Source organism: Gekko japonicus, unplaced genomic scaffold (genome assembly GCF_001447785.1).
Source record: "Gekko japonicus isolate JY-2015 unplaced genomic scaffold, Gekko_japonicus_V1.1 scaffold110, whole genome shotgun sequence".
NCBI lineage: Eukaryota > Metazoa > Chordata > Lepidosauria > Squamata > Gekkonidae > Gekko > Gekko japonicus.
Window position 1 is genome coordinate 776,919 of NW_015173675.1, and position 24,288 is coordinate 801,206.

The 24,288-nt window shown below is 42.9% G+C and overlaps 1 protein-coding gene across 1 annotated transcript in view; it reads right to left on the reverse strand.

The window, feature by feature from the left end:
* Positions 1-472: 472 nt before the first annotated feature.
* The window catches only part of SMAD1 (SMAD family member 1), a 29,734-nt gene continuing 5,918 nt past the window's right edge, over positions 473-24,288 (reverse strand). The window contains exons 3-7 of the mRNA XM_015422916.1: positions 11,573-11,830; positions 10,118-10,234; positions 4,916-5,137; positions 3,174-3,430; positions 473-1,648 (exon numbers count right to left, since the gene is read on the reverse strand). Of these exons, the coding sequence (XP_015278402.1) occupies positions 1,505-1,648; positions 3,174-3,430; positions 4,916-5,137; positions 10,118-10,234; positions 11,573-11,830 (998 nt within the window). The 3' untranslated portion in view covers positions 473-1,504. The remainder of the gene's footprint in view (positions 1,649-3,173; positions 3,431-4,915; positions 5,138-10,117; positions 10,235-11,572; positions 11,831-24,288) is intronic.

Below are 24,288 nucleotides of genomic sequence, written 5' to 3' on the forward strand. Positions count from 1 at the left end.
TAAGGCCCATGTCCTTAAGGTGACTATGAATAAGTGGCTTTAAAAGAGTGTTAGATTCATAGAGGAAAGGCCCATCAATGACTACTAGCTACTACTACTAGGCTTTAATGGTTGGTGAAGGGGACCACATGCAGTGAATTCTGAATACCAGTGCTAGGAGGCAATATAAAGGAAGGAAGGCCTTGGCCTCCTGTATGTTGGCCTTTCAGGGCAACTGGTTAGCCACTGTGTGAAACAGGAGGCTGGACCAGATGATCTGTTCCAGCAAGGTTCTTTTTATGCACCTTGTTAGAAATTCTCTCCCTCCCATAGAAATATTTACCAAAAATCCATCCTGTCTCCAACAAGTATTTTTACAAATTCTTACAAAATCTGGCTGGCAAGAAATTCACAAGATACAGTTTTAATCAAAGTAAGCAATATGTTTATTTGAACTTCCAGTAGAGATGAACCACTAAGTTTTGGAATTAAAAAATACTGAAAAAGTACTACAGCTTGAATGAATATAAAACATTAGCAGAAAGAAAACAATTAAAATGGTAAAAAATTAACCTTTACGTCTGAAACACTTGAATAGGTTTGTATTTTTTTAAGTCCTCCCAGCATGTGCCAACATCTGCTATGCTGGCAAAACACAAAGCTCTTACAAAATGAAACAGCTACTTTTGTTATGCAAACTGCATATGACTGCCCAATCCCAAAAGGCTGTACAGCTTGTCTTGAAATATACAGACCTTGCGGTACATGACTAAGATTTATTTACTTGCCCCTGATCTAAGAAGCTGTGCATGGGCAGAAATAGATCAGTTAGTAAGGTGAAGCCACTATAAAAATGAAATGCACACAGCAAAGACTTGGACTTGTTTAACAAGCTATGCTTACAGTATTATTCTACCGGTCCTTGTCAGCTCCCCTGCCCACCCACCTCCCTCAACTATCTACCTACTTTCTTTAGGCTACCCCATCTCTAACTTCCAAATACACTGTACATACATTTAGCAAAGAGCATACCCAAAAATTCTTGCAGCAGTATGGTCAGTACACAATTTCAGAAGATTACACAGAAGCCTTAAATCTTTCAGAGGACAGCAACTATTACCTAAACCAGTGAGTTTCAAATAGTGTAGAAAGCTTCTTAGAAAAGAGTAACTTTGTACTCATTCTAGAATACATACACACAATATCACAGATGTCCACCATAAAGTGGAATCATTGTGTGTGCACATATGAGCTTGAGAACAGTGCGTAGATTACACTGACTTGGTCATCCCTAACTATTACACGCTGCCCTGCAGAAAAGATCTGCAAGAGAATTATTACTATGTAAACTAAAAATCTTGATACCAACAACTTATTATCGGCATTTTTTTCCTGATCTAACAGTTGGTCACAGACGTCAAGTATGATAAAGGCTGCTGCCAGTTTTGTACATGTGTCTGACTCATACATCCTTCAAGTACATGCAAGGCTCAATAGTTTCCAGAGTGTAGCTGCTCAGAATCCTTTAAGACACAGAAGAGATTGGGTTATGAGGAGAGCCCATCTGGGTAAGGACTTTATCCAGCCACTGAAGGGGACCATGCAAATGTATCTCAATCCAGCAGGGTGTACTTGTGACATCTTGCCGGTGATATTCTGCTCCCCAACCCTAAAAAACAGAGAAGACCATATCTGATTTAATTATTTCTAGCCTGCCTTCCTCCCCATGCCACAGTGGGCCCAGAGCAGCTTAAAAAGAACACGCACACACACACAAAGCACATCATCAACAGACAAAAACACCACAAAATTGACTCCAGCTGCCATTAACCATAAAATTTTCTTTTAAAAGCACCACCTCGCAGGCTTTTCTAAAAGCAGCAAGGGTGGCAATGTTCCTGACCTGCAAGGCAGGTCATGTTACATCTACGCATCTTGCCACATGTGCCTCATTTCCTGTATAAGTGTAAAGGCAATTACAGGTTGATCAAATTCAGACAATCCTGTGCTAGAAAATTTAATGCTTGGAAGTGGACAGCCTCCTTTATCTATGCCCAAGTAAAATCCAGATCTGACTATGGCAATATGCTCTCCGTGGGGCTATTTTGGAAGACCTTCTTAGGAACAACAACTGGGCTAGAACATGGCAGATTAAGTAACTGGAAGATAGTGCTTAAGTACATAGTTTGCCAGTTTGGCTTCCACTCTGTTTCCAGGTGAAATTCCCCATGAGAGATAGCAGCAAAGCTGCCCAAGGACCACCACAAAGTTTTCTGATGTCTCCCTAACCCCAAGTCTTTCAGCAAAGCCGCTAATAGGAGCAGTTTCTGCTGCTTGGCACCCCAGTTTTCCTGTATTTAAAACAAGAAAGAATGACAAAAACAAACAATAAACCACCTTTTAAACTTAGTAGGTTTTTGGATGCCAATTATCTTGTACTGTGAACTCCCAAGGAATTTTTATATTAACATTTCAAATCTGTACATACAATAGTGGGTGGAAAGGTTGAGTACAAAATACCCCATTCAAATTGTTCTTTGATCAATAAAGCCGGAAAGAGTTTGGTGACAGGCCTATGAAGGAATGAATTTCAGAGGCCCTTCTCTGGGGTGATTACTTTGGACAGACTTTTGGGGATCCCTAGTTCATTTTTCAGGAAGTTCTTTTGCCTGAATTTTACCTATGAGTCACTTTTATGGTAAATAATAGGGATGGGCATGAACCAGGTCATGAGCCAAAATCCGGCACCGGTTCAGAGTCTTCCAGAAACATTTGCCAAGCTTTTGCCCAATTCAGTTTGGCTTTCCGGGCCATTTAAAACCGCCCGCTGTTAAGTTTAAATGCCTGCAAGTCATTTCAGCGATCCATTTAGGCCCACCCCCCCCCCCCGCTTTGAAGCAGGGGGAAGCGAAACAGCAGAGGGGTGTACCAGCCTCCACCATTCTCTTGCTCTGGCCAGGAAAAAGGGAGACCTAAACAGGCCAGTTTGGTTTGGGCATTTTTTGTTCGGTTTGGGGTTTGGTTCGGGACTGCCTCAAACCAGATTTTTTTGGTTCGTCCCAATCCCTAGTTAGTGACCCACTCCAATGCATACTAATAGAAAGGCCAGAAATGCAACGCAGTCAACTGAAACCACTCATTTGATCCTTTGCATATAGCAAAGGAGGACACCTACATGAAGAAGTCTCACTTACTTTTACAAAGCTCATACGAATAGTGCACATCTTTGTGAGTTCATACACTGTTTCAAAGCCATGATTCACTGACTGGGCCAGAAGTTGAGCAAACTCTTGATTGTTGAAGATTTTCAAACTGCAGCCACTTGGAATTTTACAAACTGTGGTTGGGTGGAAGCCATGGTGGTAATTGCAGTTTCGACTTTGCACAAAAATACTGCTGTCACTAAGGCACTCTGCATAAACTTCTCCACCAACATAATACAGGTGAACACCTACAGAAGACAGAAGATTTGTTAGCCTTATGATGGTGAGGTACCTTGTTGGGGTGGAAAGGGAAGCAGAGTTCAAATCAGCAACGAACCAAGTGGCCATACTTCTGGTGCAATAGGCTAAGGAGGAAAGTCTGTCTTCCCTGCAGTGATGGGTAAATGTCATTTTACCTGAACAGCTAACATGAGTCAGTTATGTACAAGCTGCAATGTTAGACTTCAGGAATTTTCAGTGTTAATATGATTTCTGTTTTTGGGGATGCAATTGTTTCTGCATCTGATGTCCACCTGTGATAGCCAAGAAGGTAGGAGCCACATCCGCATAAATCTCATAAAGTCTATTTGACCCAAATACCTACTGGCTAGGGCCAAGGAAAACACATACAGAGCAATTTCCTTCTTCCTGTAGCCTAATTTTTCAGCTCTGCCTTAAATCTTCTGAGGCGGTACTGAAGAATTTGTTTGGAATAGTTAAATGAGTGCCACACTTATTTCGAAAACAATGAAGCAACGCACAATAACCATATTTAAAATAAAGGTGTCTTTGTGCAAGGAAACTGAGCATACTGCATATCTAAATGTCTTATCCATTACATGGTGCTACAAACTGAAGCTCTACTAGAAATACATTATGTGCACTGAAAGAGTTTAGTGTCCTGAAAGCACCATCTGTAGATGGTTCCTCCATTTTTATTTTGTACACACCCCAGGAAGAATAACTGTTCTTTGCAGTGAAAACTGCCATCATATCCTGGAAACAGATAGGTGTTCTTCCTTGCTCATACCTGGCTCCTAAAAATAAAACTGTACTACAGGGTGATCGGAAGCAACTTTGGTTCTCAAATAGGTATGTTTTTAAAGTGGAAGCAGCCAGCGAACTTTTGAACACCAAGATATTTGGTTTGGAAAGATAGTGGCTATACTTGCCACCCATCTCCATAAAGTGAGGAACACAGGACATCCCCATTGCCAGACAATTGCCAATGACTTAAATCTTTAATATAGGGGCCAGCACCATGACTCTGGCAATTCAGATGAAACCTCCTTGCTTATTCCAAATTTCAGTGGTTTTTTTTTAAATTTGGGATTAGTTGTAACTAAGGCAGTGGGAGATTCCAACTTTCCTCCTTCACAAAAGGAGGGAGGAAAGGCTTCCTGCTATTTCCCAAGCTACATTCATATTCCTGTAATTATGTTAAGGCCAATAATTAATTTAACCCTAAATGTTCTGCAGTCTACTTCCTGGACCATAAATGAGTCCTTTTCAAGAATACTTTAAAGATACTACTCAGTTTGAAGCTCTATAGCAAGCCATGCTCCTAACTATTAGCCTAGTACTTGGCAGCTATAAACAGCAATTTCTTGCAGAAGGTAGACAGGCACTCAGATTGAGTACTTTGTTTCTCAATAAATGCAATGAACTGGCAATAAACCCAACCTACACCCCCTACACCCTCCGCAGTCAAATGTAAACGAAACCAACAGTACCTTTGCCAATATGCCTTCTGGTGTTCTCGATAGTAGAATTCCGGTTAACATTAGAAAGCAGCCCTAGGCAAAACCTGTTCTTGTTGTTGGAAGGATCAGTGAAGCCATCCACCAGCACACTTGTAGAAGAGGCATGAAATGCTTCTCCAACACGATTGTTGAGCTCATAGTAGACAATAGAGCACCAGTGTTTTGGCTCTTCATAAGCCACTGCCTGAACATCTGCAAAGGAGGAAAAACAGAACCAGTGACAATGGGATTAATGAGTTCCTGAGCTTTAAAGCTTTTATTTATTTATTTTCCATGTGTAGGTTTTGGCTTCAGATCACTGAAGGAGAAAAAACTCGCTATGCAGCTGCTAATTAGAAGTCATTTTCCCACAATGACCTTTTATACTGTATGTTTGAGCCTCCTCGGATGAATCCAGTCAAGGCCCTAGAAGCCAGGAGAACAGAAAGAGGGGTGGCTGGTATCTGGGCAAACAGTGTACAGATTGTCTGTACTTAATTGATTAAACAGGTCCACCAAAAAGTATGTAACTGGTAACCTGATAGTGCTACATTGAGTATATCAGATCAAAAGAACCAAGTCCCATCCGATTTGGAAAAGACTTCTTTGCCTGGTCACCCAAAGGCAATATTTCACAAAACAGTAGCTGTACCAATGGACCAGAAAACTAGACTTGCTATAAATGAGCTATACCAGTTATGCTGACTATGGAAGCAACCCTGTGTGCTAAAGGACTGCTTAGAACAGGTCTTTCTTATCTTCCTCATCCTCCTACAGCCCACTATCATCCCCAAAATGCTACCTCTGGAGGTTAAGGGGTTTTCAGGAATGCTACAGAAAGACAAAGGGGACAGTAGGATGGGGGAGTCAATGAAAACTGCCCCCCCAAGTAAAGGTAAAGGTTTCCCTTGCTCGAGAGCCAGTCGAATCCAACTCTAGGGATGCAGTGCTCATCTCCGTTCCCAAGCTGAAGAGCCAGCGCTGTCCAAAGACGTTTCCGTGGTTATGTGGCTGGCATGACTAGACGCTGAGGCACATGGAACGCTATTACCTTCCCACTGAAGTGGTACCTATTTATCTACTTGCAATGTCTTGCTTCCGAACTGCTAAATTGGTAGGAGCTGGGACCAGAGATGGGAGCTCACTCCGTCATGTGGTACTCGGGTCTCGAACTGCTGAACTACTGACCTTCCGATCTGCAGTTCAGCATCTTAACCACTTGAGCCACCCCTCTCTACAGAAGGGTAATTTTGCAGGTGGAAGAACTTCAGACCTCATGCCATAGTTTAATGGATACATTACTCTAGCAATGGCTACCTACAAGACTTTTACAGAAGTGTCCATCAAGAGTTGCCCAGCTTGCCAAGGCTACATGTCCATATAGGCCAGCACTATTGTCTAAATGCAACCAGCTGGATAACTGGGCAATCACCAAACTAGCCATGATACTGATTTATAACTGAATAGGGAATGGCAAAATAATTGCTAAACTTTTCTGTCAAATAATCCAATAATCCAGTATATTCATTTATACAACTAGCCATTTCAAAGCTCTTGTAGCAATGAATTTCACATGTTCTTCCTATTAGTTCTGAATTTGTTAGCTGTGAAACTGATAGCTATGTTAAGTTCTATGGCTTCCGGAAGACAACCACTCCCCCCAATTTAGGGTCTACCCCTTCCGCTTTCAGGAAGCCAGAGGCATATAACACTGAGTCTTCAAACAGCAAATAGCCAGCATCCAAAAACGGGAGAGAATGACAACCAAGATAGGGATGAAACACTTTCTCCATGGAAGTTTAACATTTCCCCCCCAGTTAGGGTATCAACTCTATTAAGGGAATGATCCTAAGCTTGGAGTAAGATACTCCTGAAGGAGATTTTATTTTTAAATGAGGATTTAAGATGGTCATGAGTGGAAGCATGGCATGAGCTGCTCAAAATGATTTTCCCTAGTTGATTACAGAGGTGTTTTCATTAGTGGTTTCCATTTGTTTAAATGGTACCTCAAATGTTTCAAAACAAGAACATTAAGCAAAAAAGCTTTTTTGAAGCCAGCCAGCAATTTCTGTCATTTTAGGTATCTGTAGACAATGCGTTTTTTGTCCTCAGCGCCTTGCATCACTTTGTGTTAGCCATAACGTTCAGGAAAGGTATAATCTGCAAACTGACATAGCCCTTCAAGCTGCACACGTTTGATTCGTACCAACTTATGTACACTAGGAATTCCCCACCCTGTGCTGCCCTCTCTAAATATTATGATAAAACTCAAACAGCAGCACTCCTAAGCAGTGAGGTCAAAAGGAATGGGCAGGGACATTCCATTCTAGGCTATGTCTTTAGGTCACAGTATGGTACAAGAGCCAGCATGGTGCAGTAGTTCCAGTGTTAGATCTGGGAGGAGAACCAGGTTCGATTCCACATCCTGCCATGAAAACTTGCAGGGTGACCTTGGGCCAGTTACACACTCTCAGTCTAACCCACGTCACAGGGTTGCTGTTGTGAGGATAAAATGGAGGAGAGGAAAAACAATATTGTAGTCCGCTTTTGGATCCCCATTTGGGGGAAGACTGGACTATAAATGATTAAAAACAAATTCACTGAAGTCAGAAATTCTATTTATTTATGTATTATTCAATTTTATCTCGCCCTCCCCACCGCAGGCAGGCTCTGTATTCCCACTTTAATAAGCTAGAGGATCTCTCACTATATTTATTAAATGGCTAAAAAATGGGTCTCCACCCCCCCCAGTTATTTCCATGTCTAGAAGATGCTACCTCCCTTTCTCATAACTGTGTCTACACAGGCCAATCAAAAGGGAATAGTGATTAAACAAAAGGCTGCAATAAGAATTTACTTATACAAGAAATTGCAACTTATGACAAGTCATTAGCCACAGGAAACTGACTAAAGATTAGATGGCAGTCCACATGGAGTTAAGGAGGGGGGGGACAGAACAAAAACCCACTCTGTTTGTCCAAGTCCAGTTCACCGATTCTCAGCAAAATGCCAAGAAGTGCTGATGGAAACAAGCCACAGCATTTTTTAATCCTTTCAAGTCACTGTAAGGCAGCCTGTAATTGTTAGTTAGTGGGTGCACTCTTCACACCAAGATGCCAGTCACTATTAAAGCTACAGCTCTGCCCCAGTTCTCAAACTCAGGAAGAAATCCTCCCAGCTGGCCATTCCTACAGAGTGAAATCATCTCTCTCTCACACACAGATCTCATACGAACTTCCTCACATTTGCCTTAAGTCATGCCGAGCAGGTGCGTTTCGTCTCTCCATTCCCAGCAGGAGCCAACAATAGGAGTTACCCAACTTCACTGACAGGATGCAGCTTGTTAAGTCAAATCTCTTAAGACTAACAAATCTCCACAAAGAACAGGCCTCTTAAAGGTCTGCAGCAGAGCGTTTGAGCCTGCACCAACTCCCCGTGCCCTTCCTCAACGTGAACTGCAGCAGACCTTGGGGGATGGCTATTAAACAAAGGATATGACCGTACATAACAGGTAGAGAGGTAGAGCAGAAAAATGAGCTCACAGAATTAAGGGAAACAGGTGTGGGTAAACAATATGAATGTAAGGAAATAAACATATGTTAGTCTTCTTTTTACTAGAGAGGCAGAGTATTAAAATTAAACTGAAGAAGGGAAAAGAATTAGATACTTAAGAGTTATCAGATAAGAACATAAGAACATAAGAACATAAGAGATGCCAATGTTGGATCAGGCCAAAGGCCCATCCAGTCCAACACTCTGTATCACACAGTGGCCAGAAATACCAGGTGCCATCAGGAGGTCCACCAGTGGGGCCAGGACATTAGAAGCCATCCCACTGTTGACCCCCCCAAGCACCAAGATGACAGAGCATCACTTGCCCCAGAGTCCCTATCTATACCTTATGGCTAATAGCCACTGATGGACCTCTGCTCCAGATCCAGATGGAGCTTCCGTCACGTTTAATGTTACATGTTTACTGTTGCACAGTGACTGGCAAACTGTTACATCTTTCCCCACTCCTGTAATCATAATTCCAATCAAGTGCCCTGCACACAATCTATGCCTTGCCTCCAGTTGAAATACCCAACATAAAATCTAATTGGGGGGGGGGGGGAGGAGAGACCAAGGAGGCTGCCATTGCAAGCACAGAGGTGGGTAAATACTGCAAGCACTGATATGCCCAGTAACAACACAACTTGTAAAGTAACAGAAGCCTCGCTGAACACATGCATCTGCCTTATGTCTAGTCAGACCATTGGTCTACCAGGGTTAAGTATCACCTGATTGTCAGTGGCTCTCTTAAGGTCTCAGGCTGAGGTCTTTCACATCACCTACAACCTCAACTTTTTAGCTAAAGACTGGATCTTGGACCTTCTATATGCAAAGCAGATACTCTGCCCCCAAGCTACAGCCCTTCCCTTGGGTTATTCAAGATCTGGCACCCTTGCTTTCAGATGTGTCTGTTGTGACTGTGGTCCAGTTGATATAGAACACAGCATGGCATTGCACTGGGAGATTGATGGTCATGGTAGTATATACCCATAGTCAGCCTATGCAACCTGGAGCAAATTCAAGAGTAACCCAACACGGAGGACACCATTAAATGCATACTTCCCCACACCCCAATTTGTTGCACCCAGAAGAATCCTTAAACAGTGATGCATTAAAAGAAGGTGTCCCTTTTAGCTCTAAGTATACATCTATGCCATACAGAACTTCCAGGACAAAGACACAGTGCGTTTGCAAAAACAAAAGACATGCAGGAATCTGCAGAGATAAGCGTAAACATTCATAAATTTGCTTTCTGCTTTCATCAGCTGCAAGGACTACCTCCAGCAAAGAGATCAGCAAAACCACCAAAAGATTGTGTTTATCATTGTGTATCAACTGCAATCCCAGTTCAAAAGAAGAATAGGTTACATTACTGATGTTATGATCTGCCTTTGTGCTGTCACACACTTTGACAGTACAAATTCAGTTCAACAACAGCTAAATTATCTAGGTGGCTGCATATCTAAGCCTTCTGAACAAGCGTGAGGACAGAGACAGGACACCCTCTGAATGCCAGTGTCCAAATCCCTGATTTGTTCTGTAGGTATCACTTTTAAAGTCTCCGCTGAAATGATGCCATTTGGATGCATTTAATACCATGCAAGAAGTATGAACAATTCCTATCAGAATGAACAATTTTACCTCCTCTGTTTACTTCTGGAGGAATCGAAGGTGCCATCATATTGGTGTCCATTGGCTGTGAACCATCCTGCGTCATCTGATCTTCTGGAGGCAGGTAAGCAGGAGGGGGTGTATCCGCTGAGAATGCACACAGAGAAATGACTTCAGCCTTTGCTTTGTATATTCACATTAAATGAAATGGTGAATTGAATTAGTCTATATGCTCATGACTATCATGTTATTCTTGCCCTCTTGAATGCTTTTCTAACTTAGAACAAAGTCAGTGTCTTACGTCCTGACAAACAGAGCCAGGACTCCTTCCTGAACCAACACACTACTGTACAATTTTTATGGATGACAATAATCTTCCTTTTGTCCTCAGATTCAGTTTCTGGGACTTCCTGAATTAAAGTACTATTCTTAAATGCAACAGGAACAGCAGGAGGAAAGAAGTATATCCCCCTTCAAGTTATGATCCAGCAACCATCACTTAGGACTTCAGTTACGGGGTCAGCCTGTAACACACTCTACACGGGAATGCCCTCATGACTCTGGAACTTGATGGTCTACTTTCTAAGGATGGCCAGCAGCATACTGTTCCCAATGTTCCAGCATATGTAACTGGTTTCCCATCATACATGAGACACAATTAGAGAAGCCGGTTTTGATTATGCATGGAACAGCTTGGCTACACTGTAGCCAAGAAAACGCCCCATCTCTCTATGCTTTCAAAAGCAGCCTCTTCATCCTAGTTCACCATTGTAAAGGTAAAGGTTTCCCCTGCTCAAAAGCCAGTCAAATCCGACTCTAGGGATGTGGTGCTCATCTCTGTTTCCAAGCCAAAGAGCCAATGCTGTCCGAAGATGTTTCTGTGGTCCTGTGGCCGGCATGACTAAACGCCGAGGTGCACGGAACGCTGTTACTTTCCCACTGAAGCGGTACCTATTTATCTACTTGCAATTTCTTGCTTTCGAACTGCTAGGTTGGCAGGAGCTGGGGCCAGAGATGGGAGGTCACTCTATCACACAGTAGTCTTTCAACCAGACTTTTGCTCCGGGATACATTAAACTTGTTCAGAGGCTAGAAATGTGAAGGCCCAGAAAAAGGGGTATATGCAGAAAGTTTGCTTTTCATGTTTGTGGTTTTCAGTGGGATAGAGTCCCCCCCCCCCCCCCTGAATTCTATCAGAGCTTGAAACAGCATTGGCAATAAAACCTTTAACACACAACTCCAAATGTTTACTGGGCAAAACACTGCAGGCATTACACTATCATTCCAAAGATCCCATAGTAAAAAGCTTTTGTTTCCAATACTGATGCAAAGTGTGGTTATATTTCAACACCACAAAAAGCCTTTAAAGACCCAAATTCAATCACTGGAACACATGCTAACAAAATAATTATCAACTTTTCCAGCTGCTGCCTCAAGCTTTTGAATCTGGCCCAAACAGGCTGCCTGGGCCTCGACCTCTCTTACCTGGCATCTGAAAGGGACTTCCTGGGTCCGAACTGGCAGGTGAGTGAGGATAGGTGCCACTACTGCTTCCAGGGGAATTTGGGTAGCTGCTGTTTGGTGAGTGAGGGAATGGGTGACTGTTGGGTTGCTGGAAGGAATCTGGAAAAGTCGCATTGTGTGGCATGTGAGGTTCATTTTGCCCCAAGTTGCGAAACTGAGCCAGGAGACTGTGCTGAGGGTTGTACTCGCTGTGTCTTGGAACAAGCACTGGTGGAAGAACTAGAAAGAAAACAAAGGGGGAAAAAAGATTGAAGACTTCACTCCCAAAGCCCCATCCGCAGAACAAAGGCAAAGTTGTCCTGTACACGTCTAAATGAGACCATCACCTTCTGGAACAAGAGGGTCTATCCAAGAACTCTTCCTTATATCCAATTACTACATAACTTAAATTCATAGTAGACACAGTGACTGCCAGGCTCCCAAAGTCAGCTCAGTTTTCATGGCAGCTGAAGAGGGAGGGGGGAAGAGAAGGTGGTCTGGTGTGGGGGGAGAAAGGGAACTTGCTGGGTGTCCATCTTGATCAGAAAACACAGGCCAGTATTTTCTAAAGTAAAGCTGAACATCTACCCTTTTTGTGCCTTTGGTATCTCGCTAACTACATAATGGTATGCAACTGAAAACTTTGCTAATGAAGACATTCTTCTGAAGACAATGATAATAGTATGCAGGCTGTGGAAAGAGCTAGGAGACAACAGCTGAAAGTTTATTTTTAGCTTAAGCAATGTGCTAAAGGTTAATATTAAAACATTACTCATTTAACTCTACCCCTGTTTGCTTTATTCGTGGAAGGTGTTCGAGCACTATGCACTGCTTTGCTGGAGTGAGCACATAAGCAGCATGTTACACCTTGGAGACATTACAGCCTCAGAACTCAGGGCTTGCCTGACCCCAGCCTGGAGTGTCTATTCTCCTGGGACAATCACGTCATTAAAATAAACCACAAAAAAAGAAGCAGCAAAAGGTCTGGAAACCCAAGACTCACACAGGTGCATTTTCATTTGGAAGCTAGGTCCCACTGATTTCAGCAAGTCTTGCTTTCAGGTGTGCAGTTGACAGGTAACCACTTCCACATCTCTGCCTGCTGCCGCAATACACTTGTCACAAAACCCTGTTTGCTGAGCCATAGTGTAAAAAGGGGGAGCTTGAGCTTCTTCCCTTTGTAGTGTGGGAGCTGCAGCAGCACAGCCACAGCTTCTTCCTGCACCATAAAAGCACTACTGGAAGCTTCTCTGGCAACACTAGAATACCAAGAGCCACAGAGTAGGAGCCTCCCACAAGCCCTAGAGCTTCTGAGGTTACTTCTGGGTTGTGGATGGAACCCGCTAGAGCTGCACAAGTAGCAAAACAGGAGCAGGAGCTGAGTCAGGGTGACCTTCAGATGCATTCTGAATGTACAGATTTACTAGATTAAAAACACATTCATATGTCCGTCAAGCACAAATTGCACAAGAAACAGCTCAAGACTGGATTTTCCCCTCCACTCAAGGCCACCCTGCAAAGTAGCTTCCACTGAGATAAGAAGTTTGCCAGGAGCCATCCACTGAGCTTCATAACTGTACAGCAACAGGAAACTGGATTTCTGCACTTACTCATTTAAAATATCTTCCTTCCTTGCCCATATTTTAAGGCCTTAATGCTGTACCTTCATTTCCTCTGAAGACATCAAGCCCAAAATAGCTCACATGCCCTAATTACTGAAACAAATCAGATCTCTCCCACCCTCTCTCATATTTACACAATGGCATATGAAACACTGTTGCCTCCCATGCAATTGATTGTCTCCAACACCCCCCAACAGCTAGAAGAGAAACTTCAAGCAATCTGAAAGTGGATGTTTTCCAAGGGCATGTATATAAGCAATGGATTTTCCAAGCAGATAAAAGGGCAGGGAGTAGAAGAGAAGGTGTCACATCAAGTACAAACTTACCCTTAACTGCTCATACACACTGTGCACTAATCTGAAACTCTCCCATATTGCTCAGCTATGCAGAGCTGTGCATCTGGAATTTTCCTTTCCATTTGCAACTGGCTGAGAAGAGCCTCTTACAGACTACTATGAAGGGTGTGTTTAGGAACAGAGAACCAACACTCGCTTAAAGCCCACAACTGCTAAGAGGCCTCAGTGTGGATGTATCCTTGTAGTTACACGTTACCCTTGTTACCAGTTAAACCAGAAGCTGCTGGCTGTCCTTACATTCTTACCAGTACATCTAGTGATTGGGAGCTCTTCCCGGGCCAGTCTCAGTCCAAGAGCCGCATAGAAGGGATGGCTCTGTGAGGCACAGCATCTCACATTAATAGCCCTGGAAAACTAAAGCTATTTTGTCCTCCTGTGGAGCTATTTCAGAAGGTACAAGAGTCCCACAGATGACTTGGGTCTTATGATACCATCCTTAGGAGATGCTGTAAGACCCTCAGAGCTTCCAATGAAAACCCTGCCTTTAGCTGCACAAATAATTATTCAGCCTATTTTTTAATTAAAAAATCCTAATTTGATCAGGTTAGACATGTCCACTGTATAAAACAAATTGCTAAGATTAGACACAGCAGGGGAGGAGGCTGATCTCAGAAGTAGCTGCCAGCCCAGGAGAAGAGGCATAATTGAAGAGGCAGCATGAGACTTGTGCTGTGTTGAGCCAAGAACACCTGTTGCTATGAAATAATCAAGAGGCATAGATCTTTGTGCTGTGAAAAGGCTGCAAGGCCCTGAAGGATACAGCTGCACAGATAACAGTAACCCTTCCCTTTTATTGCATTGAAGGGAGTCTTCTCCTTCTTTGTTAGGAATGTTCGGAACTGGATAGCATCTCTATAAATCTCTGCTGGTCGTGTCTGCCTTGTTAATCTATTCAAAATAATGCACCAAACATTTTTGGTACAAGTCTACAGCTGAGCCAAGCATCTCAAATCTTCCAACAAACAGATATCAACCGTTTGTGGCCATCTCATTCTCTCCACGGGGAGGGGCCATGGCTCAGCCGTAGAGTATCTGTGCTTGGCACACAGAAGGTCCCAGGTTCAATCCCTGGCTTCTACAGTTAAAAAGGATCAGGTAGTGGGTGATGTGAAAGACCTCTGCCTTGAAGCCCTACAGAGCTGCTGCCACTCTGAATAGCAAATACTAACCTTCGATGAACCAAAGGTCTGATTCAGTCTAAGACAGCTTTATGTGTGTCCTCTTTCATTACACTTGGGTAGCAGCCACACTGTGTAAAACATCCTCACGTTAGGGCATGCCCCAAGCATGAATCGTAAGCATGGATCATCATGTCTCATCTCACGTAAACAATGAAACAGACAAGCCTACACAGAGGAAACACAGTATATATTACTGGTTTAAGATTAAACTGGTACAAACTCTTTTAGAAACTTTAAAAGTGCGATCCTAAACAGAATCACACCCTTCTAAATCCAATGACTTCAGTGTAGTTTAGTAGATTATAGAACTCTGTTTAGGATTGCACTGTTAAACAGCTTGGGTGTGGGACATTACGGGTTGGACTCATCAGGGACTCTTACATCCTTCCTTCACGCATGAAGCTCCTATACTTTCAACATCTAGAGACAGACACAAAAATGCTCAGGGGCTCCCTTGGCTACCAGTGTCAGCCCCTCATATTATCATCTGTGAAAGACTAACAGTTCCTATCTGTCCTTGCTCAGCTTAGCTTTACCACACACACAAACAAATCAGCTCCAAGTCCTTCAGGTTAGTCTTCTTTGTGTTTGATAATCCTAGCCAAAAACAATGCCATTCCACCTGTTGTTGCACTATGAAGCTCCATGCCAGGGTTTTGGTGGGTTTTTTTTTTAATTTACTGAAATGGTGGTAACCAGAGATTCTCTAGATCAGAAAGAAGCAGCCAAGCAGTAAGACTTCCTTCACATAAATAGGAATACATCCATATGACACAAATCCTCTTTTTGTTCCATTCCCCTCAGTCCTCCTACTTGATCACACCTCATTTCTACCACCTAAGGTTTTTGTTCCCAAGGTTTAGGTTACACTAGGATAAGTTCTCTGACCCGGACAGCCCAGGCTAGCCTGATCTGATCAGATCACAGAAGCTAAGCAGGGTCAGTCCTGGTTAACATTTGGATGAGAAACCTCCAAGGAAATCCAGGGTCGATATGCTGAGTCAGGCAATGGCAAGCCACCTTTGAATGTCTCTTGCCTGGGAAACCCCACAAGGTCACAGTAAGTCAGCTGTGACTTGACAACAACAAAAAATGACAAGTTTCTAATGACTGAAGGTAAGATTGGGAATAAAAATGAGAAGGGGAGGAGAAGTATTTTAGAATCTATGCCCTATACTTCAGCTTTGTACATGGCTAAATGTCATGCAACTAAAGAACACAGAAGTGACATTGCCTTTTCAGCATTCAGGCCTAAAAAAATGGTATTAGATCCACTGGGTTCCCTGCCCACAACATTGGATCATAAGGTAGCCCAATTCATAAATGTTCTTGTGGGGAACAGGAAAAAAAAAATCAGGAACATGATATGGCTGCTATAGCAAAGCTGTGCAACAAAAGCACAGAATATGCGGAAGGACCAGCAACCAGTGATGTGGGGCAGAAATTTTCTGATGCTGTAATTTATATACAGTAGTTTACCTATAATTGTCAGGGTTGTTGTGCTACAAGTCAATCATGTTAAATGGGCTAAATGTGGGATATGAGGTATGGGCAAACTTCAGTGTTTGTACACGGTCCAGGCTTGTACATGGTTTACTTGCCTTATTTTGCTAGCATTATGAGCAAATTGTTAACATATTTGTTTAAATTGGAATCAGGCTGTTTTCCCTGAAAACCCACACCACTGCCAAGAACACAACCAGGCAAACTGTAAAGAATCCCACAATATCTTAGGCCACTTATAACATACTTCAGAAGCAGAAGAGTCAAATATTTGGGCCATTTGCTTTGTTACTCTTATGACTTGAAATCCAATGATGTTTCTGGGTAGCTATTAAGTCAAGTGTTCCAGACAACCGCTCAAGAAGGCAACCCATACTGTGTTTGATTACGGTTCTCCACTGCAGGTAAAGCAAGTGGCACAACACAGGAGCAGAACTCACACCTTAGCTAGCATTGTTACGCTACATTCCAATACTCATCCTAGAACTAGGACCGTAACAATATTTGCAAGTCATTTCAGTTCTCACCCACTCTTCAAAGTATGTTTCAAATTGCCATAAAGTTTTAGCAACAACTGGATCACATTTTTTATCCCCTATCTAAGCAGCCCCAGGCTCACTGCAGGTGTTAAGACAGGGCAATGATATTGGAGGTGCTTCTTGCAGAAAGGCAAGAAACCAAAGGAAAAATCTCCATTAAATGGGCACGCAGCCATCCAGCTATGGGAGGCAGTAACAGTAGGGTGGAATGAAGGCACCGCTGTCAAACTTCTAAATCAATGTCCTTTCTCTCCTTGCTTTTTCCCACTCTCCATGAGCCCAGCATTAGTAAGATATACCGTCATGGATATGGTCCATTTTAATCCTTCTATTATAACATAAATATACTGCATTGTTAACACTACACTTAGTCAAGATGCTTAAGTCAGTTTCCAGCAGAACGCACTGTACAGCAGTATATATTTTTGTCCCTCAACATGTACTTAGAAGCAAGAGGTGGTACAAACAAGAGATTAAGAGCAAAAACACATTATTCTGGGGACAAGAGAATGTTTTAAAACCAGATTTTTAAAAAGGCATTCTGAATTTGATACCAGAATGTTAAAACCTACCCATAATTTCTTAAATATGAATCTACTGCATAAAAAGCCATGTAAGAGAGAACCGTGAGGGGTAAAATTGACTTCTAATGTTAAGCATTATAACTGACAAAATAAGCCCAAGGCATGGCTGGGGATGGGGGGGGCGAACACATGACAGAGCAACCTTGCTGAAGCTAAAATAGGTCTGGATTTGGCCAATGCCTAAACAGGAAACCTTCCGGCAACCTTATGAATGCTGACTTCATAAATTCATTATGTGGATGGTACAGCACTATGCCTGGCCTCAATAAGGCCTGCTACTAGTTAGTTCACTACAGGAAGTAGTTGTCCCACCATGAAGGTGTATTTATACTGTTCATTTTACTAAGCTATTTCATCCGAACTGGTCTATGACCACCCCAGCTGGATTGTTTGCTTTTCACTCACCTGCCCAATGCAACTGCCCTGGTGGACGACATGCACGGGAGATGGGGAGGGAGTAACCCTGTTAATTCTTATGGACCTCTTGACAGCTTTCGATACCATCAGTCTCAGTGTCTTTTGAGACGCCTCTGAGGTTGGTGCTGGGAGGCACTGTTCTGTGGTGGTTCTGGTCCTATCACAATGGTTTCGTGCTGGGGAACTGCTGCTCTAACCCTTGGTCTCTGGCCTACAAGGTTCTGCAAGGTTCTATTGTGTCCTGCATGCTTTTCAGCACCTAAAGCTGCTGTGAGGGACTATCCAGAGAACTGGGCTGAGCTGCCACAAATATGAGGATGATGCTGAGCTCTATTTCACGCTTCCAGTATAGGGGTGTCAAGCTAATTTGTTATGAGGGGCATCTCTGACACAAATATTAGTTTGTCAGGCTGGGCGATGTATTCCATAAAATGTAATGCTGGGTACTGGAGATATAAACTTTATAAAGGACACAGGCAAATTCAATTAACAATATGTGTTTTACTGAAAATAAAAGCAATTGATTCCTAGCAGTGATACAATTGATTTACTGGGGAATCTAAAAAAGCCCCAATAAATTTATTTAATCATATGGAAGATATGTCCCCCCCCCCAGGGGATACCATAAAAGGAGATATCTTACACTTCCATACAAATTAGCTACTTTTTGTGTATATAGCACTTTTAGGAGATGAGTCTTCATTTTTGAAAGTCAATAAGGTAGTTTTTCAGCACCCCCCCCCAATGCCCAGCCTCAGCAGCTGAACATGGCTACAATTCATCTCTCGCTCTTTGTTTCCTCTCTTCCCTCATTCTGCCTCTGAAGATCTCAAGGAGGCACACTCTTATCCCTCTTGCGTTTCCCACAGAAGCAGTGAGTCCTGACCAGTGTTCCCTCTAAGCTGAGTTAGTGTGAGCTAGCTCATAGGTTTTTAGCCTCCGGCTCACACATTTTTGTCTTAGCTCAGGAAGGATGGCTCCAGAGCAAACTAATTTATGCAGTAGCCAAATTGCTCACTCACAACTTTAATGCCAGTAGCTCATAAAGTAGAATTTTTGCTCACAAGACTCCACAGCTTAGAGGAAGCATAGGTCCTGACAGAGAGTGCTTCCAAAACCTCCAGGGGGTGCTTTTTGTCCTCCCATGACCCCTTTCCCCTTATGGGCTGAAAACAAGCACCCCTATGCGACTGTTCAGACATGCAGCGGTGATATCAGCACCCCTATTTCCCTTCACTCTTCCACTTGCTTCTGAGGCCAGGTCTTTTCCACTCAGAGGAATGCACAAGACAGCACCCCCCCCCCATCCACATGCCAGCCCTCCTCCTTCTCTCTTCCCAGCTGGCCTTGTCACTTCATCAGCTAACTGCCTCCCCATGTGCCCACTCTTGACAACTCCCCTCATGGTCACTATTTGAAAAAACGTGAAGCCTGTTGGTGCAGTGGTGACAGTGCCAGCTGCTCAGCTCCGACCCCCATGTACTGGCTTCTCCAGTCCTCGCTGAGCCATGGTCACAGAAGGCAGAAAGGGAAAAAAACACAACTCCTCTTTCTCAGCCTTGGGTGCCATTCCCCCCACATTATTTTAACTTAGTCTCTTAGCCCCACCCTCTAGGCATTACCTTCTATTTCTTGACAACTTCAACCACACACACACACGTCTCACCTCCTGCGCCTGCTTGCCCCAACAAGCAGCCTCCTGCCTCCCTCCGCCACACCAGTGGCTTGAGGGCCAGGTATTTTTTTTTTAATAAAATGCTTTTTGAGGGAAAAAAAATCTATCTAGTTTTCTGTTTAAGATACATTATAGTCCAAAGGTTATTAATCATGAAATAGGGATTCGTTTTTAATTATGTAGCATAAGGCTGTAGATTCATGCAATGTTTAATTTTTTTGGTTAATGAATTCCATTAATCCATTCACAATGCCATGCTTTTCCAGAGGTTTCTGTTAAGATTATTGGGCAATTTTTCTATCTAGAAGGGTTAGTCAGAGACAGAGGGTGGCACTTGGCGAGAGGATCTCCTTCTGTCACCCACTTGAATGTGGTGTGCCACATGGGGCAATCCTCTCACCAATGTTGTTTAACATCTACATGAGCCTCCTCACTCAGTTGCTCTCGGGGTTTGGGTTGGGGTATCACCAATATGTGGATGACACCCAACTCTATCTGCTATTGGACATCTGCCCAGACTCCGCCCCAGAGATTCTGACTGGGACACTGGAGGCTGTGGCTGGCTGGGTGGTTGCAGCTGAGCTGGTTGAAACTCAATCCAATGAAGACAGAGGTCCTGTACCTGAGTCAGTAGGGGGGTTAGATTGGGGATTGGGCTGCCCACCCTGGAAGGTGTGCCAGTTGTGCCGGCCCAGAAAACGAGGAGCCTAGGGTTATCCCGGATGCTTCACTTTTTATGGAGCCCCATGTCACCATAGTTGCCAGATCTGCCATTTTCCATCTCCAGCAACTGGCCCCTTACCTCTCCCCCTAGGACTTGGCTACAGTGACCCATGCAATGGTCACTTCCAGGCTTAATTATTGCAACTCACTTTACGCAGGCTTGCCCCTGAGACTGATCCAAAAACTCCAAGTAGTCCAGAATGCAGCGGCATGCCTGCTGACGGAATCACCTGTGCAGGCATGCATTTGGCCGGTATTGTGCCATTTGGACTGGCTACCAATTGAGTACCGGGTCCATTTCAAGGTGTTGCTACTAACCTTCAAAGCCTTACATGGCCTGGGACCAACATATCTGAAGGACCACCTCTTCCCACATGTGCCCCAAAGAGCCTTGTGTTCACAGGACTGACATTTACTGGTTACCCACGGCCCTAAGGACATCCGTGTAGCCTCAACCGGGGCCAGGTGGAATCAGCTCCCACTGGAGATCAGGGCACTGAAGGACCTTTCATCATTCTACAAGGCCTTCAAAATGGAACTGTTCTGCCAGGCCTTTGGTTGAGGTGGCGGGCGTCCACCTCAGTTGGTCTCCTCGCTTTACTTCCCAACTTGTTGAAAGGGCCCATCTGATTTCACCTTGTGGCCGCAACTGATTTATAGTGCTGGCACCAAATTTATTGTTTATTGTTTTTATTATTTTAATATGATTTTATTGTAACAAATCTTTGACTTGATTTGTTGTGATCCGCCCTGAGGCCATTTGAGGAGTGTGGACTAACCCCCCCCCAAAAAAAATTTTTTTTATCACAGATGCTTGGTTGGGAGTGGAATAGATCTGCACAAGAAGCTAAGTGTAAGGAGGGATGGCAAGCACTAAAAATGAAAGTGAAACCTTTTGAGCAGAACACTCTTTGGATCTTTGTGTGTATAGCCTAAAGGTTTATCATATTATTCTTTCCCTGAAGCAGAAAACCTACAATGGCAGCAGGTTGTAAAAGAAAATCAGTTTTGGAATATTTTAATGACGTTCCTCTGGGTAAGGCAGGCATGTGTACAAAATGCAAACACTGCAACAAAGAAATGTAAGGACTGGTGGCCCAACTGAAATAACATCATGAGAAGTGCTATGATGGAAACAAAAGGAACATGTCTGAACAGGCAGGATCTTCAGCTTGGTGAACATTTCCATAATATTTCTTAAAGACTGCCTTGAGGAACTGTCATGTTTGAGCAAAATTATATTTGTATTATTATTACTGGATGTTACTGTCATTTTGATACAGTTGTTATTAAGAAATAAAGAATTGAAACAAGCAAATATTCCTCTTTTCGGGCAGTACTGAGTGGCAGTGAATACAATAAAACTAAATAAGCAGAAACTGTATAAATAATAAAACAGCATTGACTTTTTTGTTTAGGGGAATCCATCATCAACATAAAGGATTCTGGAAACTATCCACCTCCGAAATCACCATCCTCCTGTTATCTGTCCATGAAAGTGTTTCAGTCACATCATATACATCACACATCCACAGTGTATCACCTAAAAGAAAGAAAAAAGCCAACCATCCAGGACCAGGAACCACCATAGACAAAGTTTGTGATTAAAACCAGCAGATAAGAAAAAGAGTTAATTGATGGAAAAGTTGCCCAGTTTGTTTACGTGACAAACTCTTTTTTCCGTCTGATCGAAAACCCACACTTCCTTAATTATGGTTCAGTCACTGAGACCAGGATACAGTCCACCCAGCAGAGCAGATGTTGCAGAGAAACTGCTGGATAAAGTTTATGACAGAGAAATGAAGAAATGTGCAACAGCTCTAGAGAGTAAAATTGTTAACCGAAGTCTTGATGGGTGGCGTAATGTCCACAATGATCCTGTTGTATGTGTTTGTATAAAAACAGAAGGGAATGTCTTCCTTGCAGAAACAATTGATACATCAGGAAATGTACTCACAGCAGAATACTTACAAGAAGTGGCAGCAAAAGCTATAACATATGAACAAAAATTCAAATGTCTAGTATGCAGTAAGGGAATACAGAGCTAATAGCATATGGCTGCAGTGCTCATTTGCTGCACCGCCTAAGCCAAAGACTCCAATGTTCCAGAAATAAAGACTAATGTCATTGAAATGGCTAAATTACTAAACTGCTAAATACTCCCGTAACAATAATTTTGCAGCAGCTCTGAAAAGAATGGGTGGAACCAAGCTAACGCTCCCACAAGATGTTAGATGGAACTCTGTAGTGGACTATTTTGAGTAGTATATCAAGAACTGGCCTATTCTGATGACAGTTTGTGAACAAAATCGAGAGAAAATAGGTAGCACTGTCATAGCCAAAATCCTCAACACTGTGCTTAAGAAAAATGTTGACCATATGCTGAGCATTCTGAAACTCAAGGAGGAACTATTCAAAAATATGTTTGCTGATGATGTTTAAAAGAAAGTCACACCAGTGAACTGGAAGTCACTTAAGCATTTGACTTTAGAGACTGTTGAAGTAATGTTTTCACTTTTTAACAGCAGTAGCTGCTTCTGCTGGTGTATAGAGAATATTCTCTCCATTTGAACTCATTCATTCTAAATTGAGAAATTGTCTGGGATCCGATAGAGCAGGAAAGCTTGTTTTTCTTTTCCAGATTATGAACAAACAAGAAGATGGCATGAGCTACAGAGGACAGTATTTTCATAGAGTCATAGAGTTGGAAGGGACCTCCAGGGTCAGCTAGTCCAACTCCCTGCACAATGCAGGAAATTCACAAATACTTCCCCCCCCCCATCCTGAGTGACTGCTGTTTCACACCCAGAAGATTAAAAAAACAAAACTTCAGGATCCCCAGCCAAACTGGCCTGGAGAAAAATTGGGGCCTGACCCCAAAGTGGCGATCCGCATTTCCCTGGGCTTGTAAGAAAGTTTAAGTTTTCCATGTGTGGACCAGGTTGGTAATCTAAGATTTGTTTTTTTAAAAAGATAATTTGTTTAACCACATCAGTTAGCATAGATGTTTAAGCAAATACAAGAATACATATGTAATGTTATTGTTTTAGTTAAATAAAACTATTTATATTGTTATTATTAAAGTAATGGTTATTTTTCTCCTTCCAATGAAGTACAGCAGAAAAGCTGTCCAAATATCAATTAACCTATTAAACCGGAGACAGACAATTATGAAATTATTACAAGGTGAACTATCTATGATGTGTTTCTAATAGTATAACCAAATCAGTAATTTTTGATATAACTATAAAACTTATCTGAAAAGTTGTTATTCTAAAAATGAAACCTTCATCTGGTTTGTAAATATTAAGATTATACCAGCAAGAATGAGTCTTTATGTAGAAAACCATGAGCCCGCTTGCAGGGAGGGTGGGGTATAAATATCAGGGGTCATTTGGGGGGGGATGCGGGGGGACGCCATCCCCCCGGGTGAGGTGCGGGACGGCGGGGCCTGGAGCTCCCTGCTGGTGCCCGCTGGAGGTCGCTGCCGGCTGTGGGGAGGACACACTTCCGGTGATGTCAGGGGGTGTGGCATATGCTAATGAGTTATGCTAATGAGTCCCCCTAGCTCTTTTTCTACGAAATGACCCCTGATAAATATAATAAATAAATAAATAAATCTAGTGTTACTGACTAGTGATTTAAATAAAATCTACCCTGCTGGAGTGGGATCACAGGGACCATTATCATTCCAGTCTTGCTCCAGCTACACTTCCAATTTGCTTCCAGACTCGATTCAGGGTGCAGGTATTGACCCTCAGAGCCCTCTATGGCTTGCAGCCAACTTTTCCAATGTGAACCTACCCAATCCATTCCAGTCATCTTCAGGGGCCCTGCTTCAGGTACCCCTGCCATCTGAGGCTAGGCAGCTAGTCACCTAAGAAAGTGTCTCCTCAGCAGTAGGACAAAAACTCTGGAAATCCTTCACCCAAGGGGATTCATCTGTGTCTCCCTCTATCAGTGTCTGCCAGGGAGTGAAGAATTTTTTGTTCTGTTTGGCATACCCCCTAGTATTGGCCTCCTCCCTGGTTTTTGGTGTTGTGTGTTTTGATCGAATTACTGTATATATACTTTATGTTTTCAAGACTGAAATGTTTC